The following is a 13,033-nucleotide window of genomic DNA, read 5'->3' on the forward strand; positions in this document are numbered from 1 at the left end:
GTGTTTAAAAGTGAAAGAACATGAGACAGAGATGCCATGTGCAGCCACATGTACATACCTATAATGTGCTAAATGCTATGTGAATTTATAATGTTTTTTTTTTATTATTTGTTGTTAGCAAAGCTTTAAAAATCACACATGTAGTGAAATTAAAAATGGTGTAATTTATTATGTCTCATAGATAAAATAATGGTCAGTTTGGTTCACTGAGTTTTGACCCAGCAGATGTCACCGTTTCATGCAGTTTGGGCTTATTCCTTCTATGAATAACTGAATCAGGGCTTGTTGTTGTTGTTGTTGTTGTTGTTGTTGTTGTTGTTGTTTTGCTGTTCACATTTTTGTGTTTTCATGATTTAATGTCTAGGATTAATTTTAAGTACAGCCATTTCAATGAAATGTCATTTCATAAGAATGAAACTGACTGGAACATTATGTAAATTGTGTACTTTATCTGCAGATTCTAAAGGAATTGTATATAAATATGAGCAATCCAGGTGATGTGCTGCATTTTATACTCAAATTTTTAATGTTTAAATAATTAATGAATGCACAAAAGCAATAAAAATGATTATTAATAAAAAGAAAAAAGCAGTATTCATTATCATCAGTAATGATATAAATTGCATACCTGTGTTGAATAAAGTATTGGGTTTAACTGAAGTGAACTAAGCTTAATGACAAAATTATGACCCTTAATTTTTTTTAGGAACTGGTGTTCCTAATAAAGTGGTTGGTGAATGTATATGATAAGTCCATATTGAACCATGGCATTAGTGTACTGGCCTCTTCCTGGATCCTGGCAAAACTGAGTCACAGTATTGTCATTCACCATGAGTCTTGAAAAAAAGGCTGTCATAAAAGTGAATGTATTACTCATTTGATCCCATTTTCAGTTTTTGCAGTAGTGGACCAGTACACAATGGTGACAACAGCTTTAAAAGTACCATATCTTTCGGTTGTTCTGTGACCACAGCAGGGAACAGGGTAACAGCAGGGATGGACTGTACAAGGCTTAATGACAGCGTATCATTTAATACATTGAAACACATTGAACATACTGATTTCAAACTGTAAGAATCTCTGCCACAAACTGAAAGCATAAAAAGAAATATAATAAATACTGTAAGGAAAGGCTAAATACTTGCAAAAATCTCCTCTGCATTCCTTTTGCAGATTAAATCAAAGCTGATCTAATAAGTGATGGGAGACAAGCAGTTTCAGCATATCAGATACCAAGAGCAGCTGAAGTAGTAGAAAAGTTACGATTTTGGGTTTATGTTTGTGCAACATATTTAACCTAACCTGTATATGAGTTTTATTCATTCAGTTTTTTGAAGAACTACTAAAATGTTCCTACTGTAAAAAAAATAAATAAAAATAAAGCTTTCTTGATTTGATCCTACATCATACATGCTGCTATGTTAAGAAAGGACATGATGGTTGATGTACATTGTCTGATGACATTTATAATGAATAGTTTAATCCAAATCTCAATAATTAAAATTAAGATAAACTTTATTGATCCCACACTGGGGAAATTCCCTTGTTACAGCAGGAAACTGCTGCAGAGAAGATAGCAGATGCTGCCACAGTGTCATAGAAAGATTTTAGCAGTGTCCTGCACACACCAAAAGACCTCGGTCTCTTCAAAGTGGAGACGACTTTGGCCCGTTTTATACAGGACATCCGTGTTTGTGAACCAGTCCAGTTTATTGTTGAGGTGAACACCCAGGAACAACCATAATGTCTATAAGCAATGCCAACTTTGAGCTAATAGTTTTTATTTGGGGAAATTTCAGGAATTAAACGAGCTACAAAATAATAGACAAATTAATATTGTGCATATTAAAGAAAAAAGGTGAGTGTGTGTGTTCGTGGGGTTCCACATGGGGGGGTCTATGAAATTTCTAAAGAGGTCTATGACTGCAGAAAGTTTGAGAACCCCTCATTTAGATGTTTGGTTGTTTATAGCATGTGGGAACAGCAATGGGAAGAGCAATTTTGGAGCCATTCAGAGCTGTTTTAAGTGAAAAGCTAGAAAGTCTAGTCTGCTGCTTCACTAAACCACATGTAGTCACAGTTTATTCGAATAAGAGTATCCCATATTGAATAAAGAGATCTATTTTACACACATGCATGGTACAAAATATTATCTCTTGCATCTTCACAGTCTAGACGTCTGTGTCTAATTAGGCTAACGTCATAAGTCATACTGTGAAGGATAATAATTTGATACAGACAAAATGTGACAGGTTGAGATTGTGTAGATCATTTCCAAATAAAAGGACAGCCTGAGCGTTGATATTAATACTTCCCTAAACCAGTGATTTGTACAAAATTAATTAATTAATGTAAAGATATTTTGCATGGAATAGAATCTGTTTCTGACGAAAAATCAGTGATTTTTGCCTGACACACTGATTCACCTCACACAATGTCCGATGAGTCATATGGAAGTGAAAATCACTAAAGATTAGTGGGGGGTTTTAACCACCAGAATATTGAAGGGTAATTTCTTTCTTTCTGATTTGAAGGGCAGTAAGTAGTAAAGTACATGTCCACAGGCGAGCAGAAGCAGAAGTGTGAGCAGTAGTTTGACTCTGTAGGTAATCAGGTACAGTCTGTCAGGGTAAGGCTTAGTCCAAGGACTTAACTGCATTCTGACGTTCCCCGATAAACAGGAACAAACAGCCCAAACTTCCAGAAGACTTATGGCTATGCGTGACTTACACTATTGAAATGTTTCCAGTTTTCTCATTTCTAATCGCCATTTGCCATGGGACTGCCCACCCTCTGGATTGCAGCTAGGACCAAAGCAATGATTTAATATATTTTCCACATCTTACTGGCTGCATTTTATTTAATGCTATTAGAAAATTTTAATCAAAGTCTGAGCTCAGACCGAAAAAGCGTCAGATATTACAGTGATGCTCCATTTCCTCTCTGACAGTGCTGCTTGAAAGTTTGTGAGAATTTGTAGAATTTTCTATGTATCTGCAAAAATATGACTTAAAACATCATCAGATTTTTAGAAGTAGAAGTAAATAAAGTAGATACAACAAAGTAACAAGTAGATAAAGAGAACCCAATTTTACACAAAAATATTATACTTGGTCATTTAATTATTGAGAGAAATTATCCAGTATTACACAATTGTGAGTGGCAAAAGTATGTGAACCTTTGCTTTCAGTACCAGTACCTTCCCAGCAATAACTTCAACTAAATGTTTCAGGTAACTATTGATCAGTCCTGCACATCGGCTTGGAGGAACATTAGCCCACTCACTACAGAACAGCTTCAACTCTGGGATGTTGGTGGGTTTCTTCACATGAACTGCTTGCTTCAGGTCTTTCCACAGCATTTCTATTGGATTAAGGTCAGGACACTGACTTGGCCATTCCAAAACATTAAGTTTATCCTTCTTTAACCGTTCTTTGGTAGAATGACTTGTGTGTTTAGGGTCGTTGTCTTGCTGCAGACCCACTTTCTCTTGAGATTCAGTTCATGGACAGATATCCTGACATGCTCCTTTAGAATTCACTGGTATTAGGGCTACAACTAACGATTATTTTGACAGTCGATTCATCTGTCGATTATTTCTTTGATTAATCATTAAAAGGCCAATTTTCATTTTCTGTATTTAAAAAAAACAAACATATCATTTCACATTCTGCCCAATGTTGTCCTTTAAACATTGTGCAAATTGAAGACTATGAAAAAGGTATTAAATGTATCTATGTTGGCCATGTTATACATTGTGCACAGGATTTTAAAAAAAAACTACAAGATTAACATCATATTTTGAAAACAAAAAATAAACTGATTGTCCACAAGCTTTAAAGCAGAAGTTAAATCACTATATTAAAATGCTAAAAGAAGAAGAAGAAGAAAAAAAAGCACAAACCAAGTGTTAACTGGTGAGAGGCTGAATGTTCTGCAGTAACACACACATTCACTGATTCACTCACCCTGCACGTGGGGAGCCTGGAACATATGCCATGGAGCATGGGGCACAAGGCACGGACCTGGACAGTGTGCCAATCCACCGTATGGCACGATAACAAGGGTTTGTGTTTCGAATAAAAGAGATGGCCAGGGACATGCAAAGATTTCCTCAGAGGCTCAAATAAAAAAAATAAAAAATGCTCACATAAGAGCAAATTTTTCTACTTTAACTACTTTGCTAGCTGTAATTTAACTACAAAATCTTATCACTCTGGTAGGCATTGCAAACTGTGGAAGACTGTTTCCGCCACAGTTGAGTGAAAAAAATATGATTCTGTATGTCATAATAATAAAAGGATAAGCGGTATAGAAGATTGATGGATCTCATAATAATGAGGAAGTTTCTTATTATGAGAAAGTCATTATTACGAGGTGTTAAGTCATTATTATGAGATGTTAAATTATTTTTACGAGATGTTAAGTCATTATTATGAGATTTTAAATCATTATTATGAGGTGTTAAGTCATTATTATGAGATGCTAAGTCCGTATTACGAGATGTTAAGTCATTACTATGAGAATGTTTCTCATTATTATGATATGTTAGGTCATTATTACGAGATGTTAAGTCATTATTACGAGAAGGTAAGTCATTATTACGAGATGTTAAGTCATTATTACGAGACAGTAAGTCATTATTATGATATGTTAAGTCATTATTACGAGGTGTTAAGTCATTATTATGAGATGTTAAGTCATTATTACGAGGTGTTAAGTCATTATTATGAGATGTTAAGTCATTATTACGAGGTGTTAAGTCATTATTGTGAGAAATTTCTTAATTATTATAAGATGTTGTCATCATTATCAGATCTTGTCATAATAATGAGAAACTTTCTTATAATAACATCTTAACATCTCGTAATAATGAGAAACTTTCTCGTAATAATGATTTGATCCACGCATGCGCAATGTGCACACGTAAGCGAGGCGATCATGTGCGTTTGCAGAAGCAGGACGGCTGAACTGTTTTGAAAGCCGTTTTGAAAGCCGCACCTTTAAACGACGCAAACTTTTCTCAAAACATTAATATGCTACGATTTAACTTAGTTACTTTCAAAAGTGTTCAGTTGTTATTCAGGCATAGTTACTTTCAAAACAGTTCAGCCGTCCTGCTTCTGCAAACGCACATGATCGCCTCGCTTACGTGTGCACATTGCGCATGCGTGGATCAAATCATTATTACGAGAAAGTTTCTCATTATTACGAGAAATTTTCTCACTTTCAAATAATTTAGAAAAAGGGCAAGGGCTCCGGCCCCAGAGCCCCTCCTCCCTTCTGCCCGTCCCTGGAAAGAAAAAAAAGACATACACACCCCCACACACACACGCATGCACGCATAAACAGAGCGTGTGCAAGAGACAGAAACACTGAAAATGCAGACAAAATACACAAACAGTCAGATATATTATGTAACCCTCTTGTGCCAACCCAAATGTGTTCATCTATCACTCCTACACACACATATATATATATATATATATATATATATATATATATATATATATATATATATATATATGGATACCTTATAAGCTCATGGTATATAGCATTCAGTATACTCTGCCAATTTGCTATAAGATAAATATAGTGCAGCTGTAAAGCTTGGACATCACTAAAGAGTAGCAGGAGTGTGTGTGTGTGTGTGTGTGTGTGTGTGTGTGTGTGAGAGAGAGAGAGAGAGAGAGAGAGATGGATGCTGCAGTGCAGACCTTTCAGAAAGAAGTAGGTAGTAAACTTTGAAGCTGATCATGGACACTGCATCACTAGTTGTGAACATATATGTAATCTACAGTGCGCTCCACTAATACTGGCACCCTTGGTAAATATGAACAAGCTAACAATTTATTTATTTTCTACAAGATGCAAACCACTGAGGTAAGCTAAAAAAAAAAGAAAAAAAAGGAAAAAAATGATGGAAAGGTCAAAGTGTGGAGAAAGAAAAGATTTTCTCATGATCCAAAACATACAAGCTGATCTGTGAAACATGGTGGAGGTAGTGTCATGGCTTGGGCTTGCATGGCTACTGGATCAGGCTCACTAATCTTTATTGATGATGTAACTCATGATGATAGCAGCAGAATGAATTCAGAAATTTACAGGAACATTTTGTCTGCCAGTTTACAGAGAAATGCATCCAAATGAATCAGGATTAAACTTTATCATCAGGGGAGACAATGATCCAAAACACACTGCCAACTCAACAAAGGACTTCATCAGGTGGGAAAGTGGAAGGTTTTAGACTGGCCAAATCAATCACCGGACCTTAACCCAACTGAAGAGGAGACTGAAGGGAGAAACCCGCCGAAACAAACAACAACTGAAAGGGGCTGTGGTGAAAACCTGTAAAACATCACAAAAGAAGAAAATAACAATATGGTGATGTCAGTGAGTCGCAGACCTGATGCACTTATTGCAAGCAACCAAATATTATGTGTTATTTACTTTAATATACTTCCTATACTTTTGATCACCTTAAAATTGGGTGCTCTGATACAAAAGGTTCTGTGTTTTATGTTGTTTAACACATCAAGATATAAAAAGCAGAAAATAAAAGCTGACAACCTAAACTCTCACCTCATCCATCTTTTGATCTCAAACCCAAATGACTTTGGTATATAGCACTAACAATTGAATTGGCCTTGCCATTCCAATACTTGTGGACTGTGTGCAATTTCAGGAAATAATATTTGGTGAAATGTATTGTCACATGTTTTTCATGTGATCATAGATTACTTACATGAATACATAAAAACTTGTGTGACAGGCATGTTATTATTATTATTATTATTATTATCATTATTATTATTATAAAGAATAACTTTGGAGTGTCCTTGGTGCATTTAGGGGGAAAAAATACCTTGTGTTTTAACATGAATCTGGCATGGTATTGTTACGAAACAGGGCAGAGGCAGAAGCAAGCACAGATCAACGTCTTTATTTGTAAACATTAGTCAAGACACATAAAACATGGTCTATACTGGACAAGATAATCGAGGTTAAACATGAAACTAAAGTCGAGTCATGGAGCGAGAGCAGGACACGAAGACACGAGCGCTTGGCATACTTAGACGTATTCACCTAAACATTCATTCAGTTACTAAAGTAATACTGCGCGAAGTACAAAGCAACATGAGGGCTTTAAATACCAAACATAATCAATAACGACACCCCCTCAAACATCAACCAATGCATAAACAGGAAGAGAACAAAAACCAAAACAAAGGCACGTGTCCATAGGCAACAGTTCAATCTTGTGCACGCGCTCTCTGCAGCCACCCGTGCATGTCGACGCAGCAGTGCCATCTGCCGGCGAGAGCGTGACGGGTATATTTAGGATTTTAGATATTATACACCAACAGATATGTGTAAACCAAATATGAAAACAGGGAAATAAGAAAATTCCTAGTATAAATCAGATGATTCATTCTGGTATGTAAAAAATAAATACACTACCAGCCAAACAAAGGTTTGGACATTGAATATACATTTTCCATTAAAACTTATGGTTGAATTTTTAAAGTAGTTTTTTACTTAAAAACAAGTCATTTTACTCTAAATTAAATTGTTTTCATTTAGAACTTAGGAAATGTTGCCAACTGGTGCTTGGCCTATTTGGATGCTTCAAAATGTTTTGGTTCCTTCATGAAGTTGTGCTTTCCTTGGTCAATGCATCATTCCATATGTGTTCTTTCATAATATTAATGCTTTTATTATTGTTGTAAAATAGTAGACTTTTAGTGCATGTGTGCATGATGATTCCCTCATTTTCAGAGGTCCAGTTCTTTATCATTCAATTCAATTTTTGGAAGGGCTGGCAATAAAATATGGCAAAATATTTATGACATAGATCTGTCATGACTTCCCCTTTAAGCAGTGTGCTGAAAAGCATGTGAATGCACGCTGCTGTGCAAGGTGCGCGAGCACCTGCTTTTTCGTTGTTGACATTCGTGACATTTGGACACATGCATTTGTTATGTTTTATGTCTCCTCCCTGTTCTATCATTGGCTATTGTGTCAGGTGTGTCCGAATTGCCCTCAGCCGTCAGCCATTACGAAGCTGATTATGTATTGTGAGGGATTAGCCCGGGGAAGGGCGGCGTACAGACCCACAGGAGACAGAAGGATGTTCGCAAACGGTGGTTTATTGTGGCTAGGGTGAGGTGAATGGGTTATAAGTGGATGAGTGCGGGGTTTTGTGGAGGCGTGACGGCCGGCGGAGTCTACTCGTGGCGGAGGCGGGATTCCCGAGGCGGGGCGGGGGTTTTCCCGGGCCGGCGTCCTCCGTATGTGCGACTCTCACTATCCGGTGGTCTCGTCCGCGCTTGTACCTCCTGGAGAGAGGGAGAGAGAGAGAGAGAGAGATTAGCGTGGGGCGTGAGGTTACCGTCGTGATCGGAGATTGCGAATCGCTGCAAACACGCACGGAGTCCGTCTTGACGCTACGATATTCTCTTCCGCTTCCCGGCCGGAAGCGCGCCCTTTTATCCTCCTCCGCCATCGCCTGAGTGGTGGGACTTCCCCGTTGGATCCGCCAATCGCTGGCCGGAGTCGCGTCAGTCCCGCCCTGCCGCGGCGGTCCTTCCCGCTGGCGGAATGTTCGGCAGGAAGCTGCCCACGTCGTGCCGGTGCGGCAGTTGGAGAAGGAGCGTTTTCCCTCTTGTGTGCGCCGGCTCTCTGCCCGTCGCGACAGTACCCCCCCCTCAGCTCCGAGCCTACTGCCGCTCGGTGGTGGGCCCAGAGGGCGTCTCGTCGTGAGAGCCCATCCGCGTTACCATGCTGGGCCCCCGCCCGGTGCTTAACCTGAAAGGAGAAGTCTTGTAAGGCGAGGAACCAGCGGGTTACCCGGGCGTTGGTGTCCTTCGCCTTGGCCATCCACTGTAGGGGGGCGTGGTCTGTTATGAGGACGAAGTGCCTGCCCGCCAGATAGTATCTCAGCTCCTCGATGGCCCATTTTATTGCTAGTGCCTCCCGCTCGACCGCCGCATACTTCCTCTCGGCCGGGGACAGCTTCCGGCTGATGTAGAGGACTGGGTGTTCTTCCCCGTTGAAGGTCTGGGAGAGGACGGCGCCCAGCCCGGTCTCGGAAGCATCAGTATGTACAGTGAAAGGGAGGTCAAAGTCCGGGTTGCGGAGTATCGGCGCGCTGGTGAGGGCCTCTTTTAGGGCCTGGAAGGCCCTTTCTGCATCGGCTGTCCACCTCACCTGGTCTGGCTGGCCCTTCTTTGTAAGGTCTGAGAGGGGAGAGGCTACAGCAGAAAAGTTAGGCACGAACCTGCGGTAGTAGCCCGCCAATCCCAAGAAGGCACGTACCTGTTTTTTCGATGTCGGACGTGGGTAGTCCTTCACAGCCTCAATCTTTTTTTGTTGGGGCTTCAGCATTCCCCGTCCGATGCGGTATCCCAGGTACTGGGCTTCCATCAGCCCTAGGTGGCATTTCTTTTGGTTCGCCGTCAGGCCGGCCTCCCGGAGGGCTTTCAGGACCTCCCTGAGGTGGAACAGGTGGTCAGCCCAGGTGGAGGAGTGTATGACCACGTCGTCCAGGTAGGCTGCGGCAAACTGTCGGTGGGGTCGCAGGAGGATGTCCATTAGCCGCTGGAACGTGGCGGGCTCCCAGTGCAGTCCAAATGGGAGAACCCGGTACTGCCAGTGGCCGGTGGCCGTGCTAAAGGCTGTCTTGGGCCTTGCCTCCGGTGCGAGCGCCACTTGCCAATAGCCTTAGGTGAGGTCCAGGGTCGATATGAATCGGGCTCTCCCCAGCCTCTCGATCAAGTCGTCCACTCTGGGGAGGGGGTAGCTGTCAAACTCCGACACCTGGTTCAGCCTCCGGAAGTCATTGCATAGCCTCATGCTCCCATCCGGCTTCGGCACGACGACGATGGGGCTGGACCAGGGTCTGCTGGACTCCTCGATGATGTGGTCCCGCAGCATGCGACTGACTTCCTCCTCGATGGCCTGGCGCCGGGCCTCGGGGACACGGTATGGCCTTTGTCTCACCACTACACTGGGAGGAGTCTTGATTTCATGCTGGACCAGCTGAGTCATTCCCGGGGAAGCCGAAAACACATCTGCAAACTGGTCAATCAGCTCAGTAAGCTCCTGTCTTTGGGCGGGGGTGAGGTCCTCCCCGAAGCCGACCAAGGTACCCTTGCCCCGGTCCGAGTCCTGAGCTGTGAACGGCGACACCACCGGGGTTGGTTCCACCCACTTTTTCAGCAGGTTTACATGGTATAGCTTCTCGTCCTTCGGCCTACCGGGCTGCTGTAGGCGGTAGTTGACTTGGCCCCGGCGCTCGAGGATAGTGTATGGACCTTGCCACCGGGCGAGGAACTTGCAGGCGCTGCTGGGCACTAACAGGAGGACCCGGTCCCCCGGCTGGAATTCCCGGGGCTGTGCGGGGCGGTTGTATACCTTCTTCTGCTCCTCCTGCGCCGCCAGCATGTGCTCCCGGACGATGGGGCCCACCCTGTCAATCCTTGCTTGCATGTCCTGCATGTACTCGACGACGGAGTGGAAAGGGGATGGTTGCTCCTCCCAGGCTTCGCGGGCTACATCCAACAATCCCCGCGGCCGCCGCCCGAACAGGAGCTCGAAGGGCGTGAAGCCCGTGGACGCCTGGGGGCACTCCCGAACGGCGAAGAGTACGTAGGGGAGGAGGAGGTCCCAGTTCCTCCCCTCCTCGTCCACCACCCGGCGCAGCATCCGCTTGAGGGTCTGATTGAACCTCTCAACAAACCCGTCGGATTGGGGGTGGTAGACGGACATCCAGAGGTGCTTCACCTGTAACAGACGACACAAATCCTCCATTAGCTTCGAGACAAAAGGCGTACCTTGGTCGGTCAGCATGTCCTTGGGGATCCCCACTCGACTGAAGAGGAGTACCAACTCCCTGGCGATGTTTTGCGAGGTGGCCTTGCGGAGCGGCACCGCCTCAGGGTACCGAGTGGCGTAGTCGACCAGGACCAGGATGTATTCATGGCCCCGGGCAGACTTGGGTAGGGGCCCCACGAGATCCATGCCCACTCGCTCAAACGGGACGCCGATAATGGGCAGAGGTATCAGGGGCACCGGTGGGGGCCTCCGCGGGGCCGTGCGTTGGCACTGCGGGCACTGTTGGCAAAAGGCCCGGACCTCCGCGTCCATCCCGGGCCACACGAAGCGGTCCCGCAGTTTCTCCAGGGTATTTCAGGCCCCCAGGTGGCCGCCGAGGGGATGGGTGTGGGCTAGGTGTAATAAGATGGCTGTCTTGGCTCGGGGCACCACCAGTAGGTCCACCTGCTCCCCGCGGCGGCAGGCCCGTTGGTACAGGAGCCCCCCTCGGACGAGGAAGTACGATGTGGGGAGCCTCAGGTCTGGGCTCTGGTCGACCCCCTCTATCACCCGTACCTGGGCCCAGCAGTGCTTCAGCCGGTCGTCCTCCTTCTGCTCCCGGCCGAACTTCCCCTCCCGGTTTCCCTGGGGAAAGACAGACGACAGAGGGTTAGTAGTTTGGGGGGTCTTACCTTCTGAGGTGGCCTCTCCGTCGTCCTGGGCCAGGTAGGCCGGCCAGGTTGGGATCCCCTTCCCCCGCCGCCGTGATCTCCGGGGCTCGGCTCTCGGTACCACCCGGAATCCTGGCCAGTCTCGTCCCAGGAGGAGGGGCACAGGGAGTTCGGGGATGATTCCGACCTGGAGGGGCCAGGTGCCGGCTTCGCTCCGGATCTGGACCTCAGCTGAGGGGACCTCCCGGGTGTCCCCATGGACGCAGATCACGGTAAGCGTCCCGCTTGGGCGGCGCCCCTCAGGCAGGATGGAGGGTTGGGCAAGGGTCACCATGCTCCCGGTGTCCAGTAGGGCAGTTACCGGTCTCCCTTCGACCCACACCGTCACGGATGGCGCCTCCGGCGGTTGCTGCTGATGGAGGGCGCAGCCTGCCAGCCATGGTTTTGTAAGCAGCCGGGCGGCTTCCCTCTCCGGCTCTGTAGGCATGGGCTCGTCTCAGGGGTGTTCACAAGTGGGCGCCCTCTGGGGGTTCCTCCAGATGCGGGCTGGGTCTGGCGGTCGGACCGGGGGCCCTGGGCACCGAGGGGCCGATCGAGGTGCTGCTGCTCCCCGGAGTCGAGCTCCAGGGTGGCCAAGGTTCGCTCCAGGGCAGTCAGGAGTTCCTGGGGCGTAGTTGGGGCGTGGGCCCCCATGGCCTGTCTCTCTGCCCGGGGTAGCGCTCTCAGGAAACGGTCGATCGCCACCTTCTCCGCCACCTCCGAGGCGGTATGCCGATCCGGTCGGAGCCATCGTTTGGTGATCCGGATGAGGGCGTTCATCTGGCAACGTGGTCGGGCACCTGATCGATAAACCCAACGATGGAATTCAGTAGCTGCCTGGCCAGGGGTTCGGCCACACCACGCCAGGACTCCCTCCTTCATCGCCAGGTAGTCCGTGGCCTCCTCCGGCTCGAGGGCATAGTAGGCTGTTCGGGCCTCTCCCGTGAGCAGGGGACCAAGGGCACGGGGCCAGTCGTCACAGTACCACCCCTCCCAGCGGGCGATACTCTCGAAGGTCTCGAAGTACGCCTCGAGGTCCTCTTCGGGGCCAAGGGGGGGTAGTAGGCGGCGGATCTCGCTGGTTGCGTCGGGGAGAGGCATGGAGGCGGCGGGGGTCTCAGTCCTCATGGCGATCAGTGTCTGTGTGGCGACCTGAAGGCTCTCGGCGAGCTGCTGTGTCACAGCGTGCTGCTGGAGGCTGGTCTCCAGCAGGTGTTGCAGGGTGTGGTCCATTTTGTGGGGTTCCTTTTTTTTTTTTTTTTTTTTTCCTCTCTCTCGCGGGTTTATTTATAAATATTTTTATTTTTATTTATTTATTTTTTTTTGTGTGGTAGGCGGGTCTGTACTATGCCCGCATCCTCCACCAGTTGTGAGGGATTAGCCCGGGGAAGGGAGGCGTACAGACCCACAGGAGACAGAAGGATGTTCGCAAACGGTGGTTTATTGTGGCTAGGGTGAGGTGAATGGGTTATAAGTGGATGAGTGCGGGGTTTTGTGGAGGGGTGACG

The 13,033-nt window shown here is 45.9% G+C and overlaps 1 protein-coding gene across 1 annotated transcript; it reads right to left on the reverse strand.

The window, feature by feature from the left end:
- Positions 1–8,130: 8,130 nt before the first annotated feature.
- On the reverse strand, positions 8,131–12,653 carry LOC128634541 (uncharacterized). The gene is made up of 8 exons (XM_053685176.1): positions 12,482–12,653; positions 11,997–12,325; positions 11,508–11,717; positions 10,696–10,785; positions 10,471–10,620; positions 10,152–10,296; positions 8,432–9,722; positions 8,131–8,339 (listed from the first exon to the last, which is right to left on the reverse strand). Exons 1-8 carry the CDS (start codon positions 12,651–12,653, stop codon positions 8,159–8,161), a joined length of 2,568 nt encoding a protein of 855 aa, XP_053541151.1. The 3' UTR covers positions 8,131–8,158.
- Positions 12,654–13,033: the final 380 nt, after the last annotated feature.

This window comes from Ictalurus punctatus, chromosome 13 (genome assembly GCF_001660625.3).
Source record: "Ictalurus punctatus breed USDA103 chromosome 13, Coco_2.0, whole genome shotgun sequence".
Taxonomy (NCBI): Eukaryota; Metazoa; Chordata; class Actinopteri; order Siluriformes; family Ictaluridae; genus Ictalurus; species Ictalurus punctatus.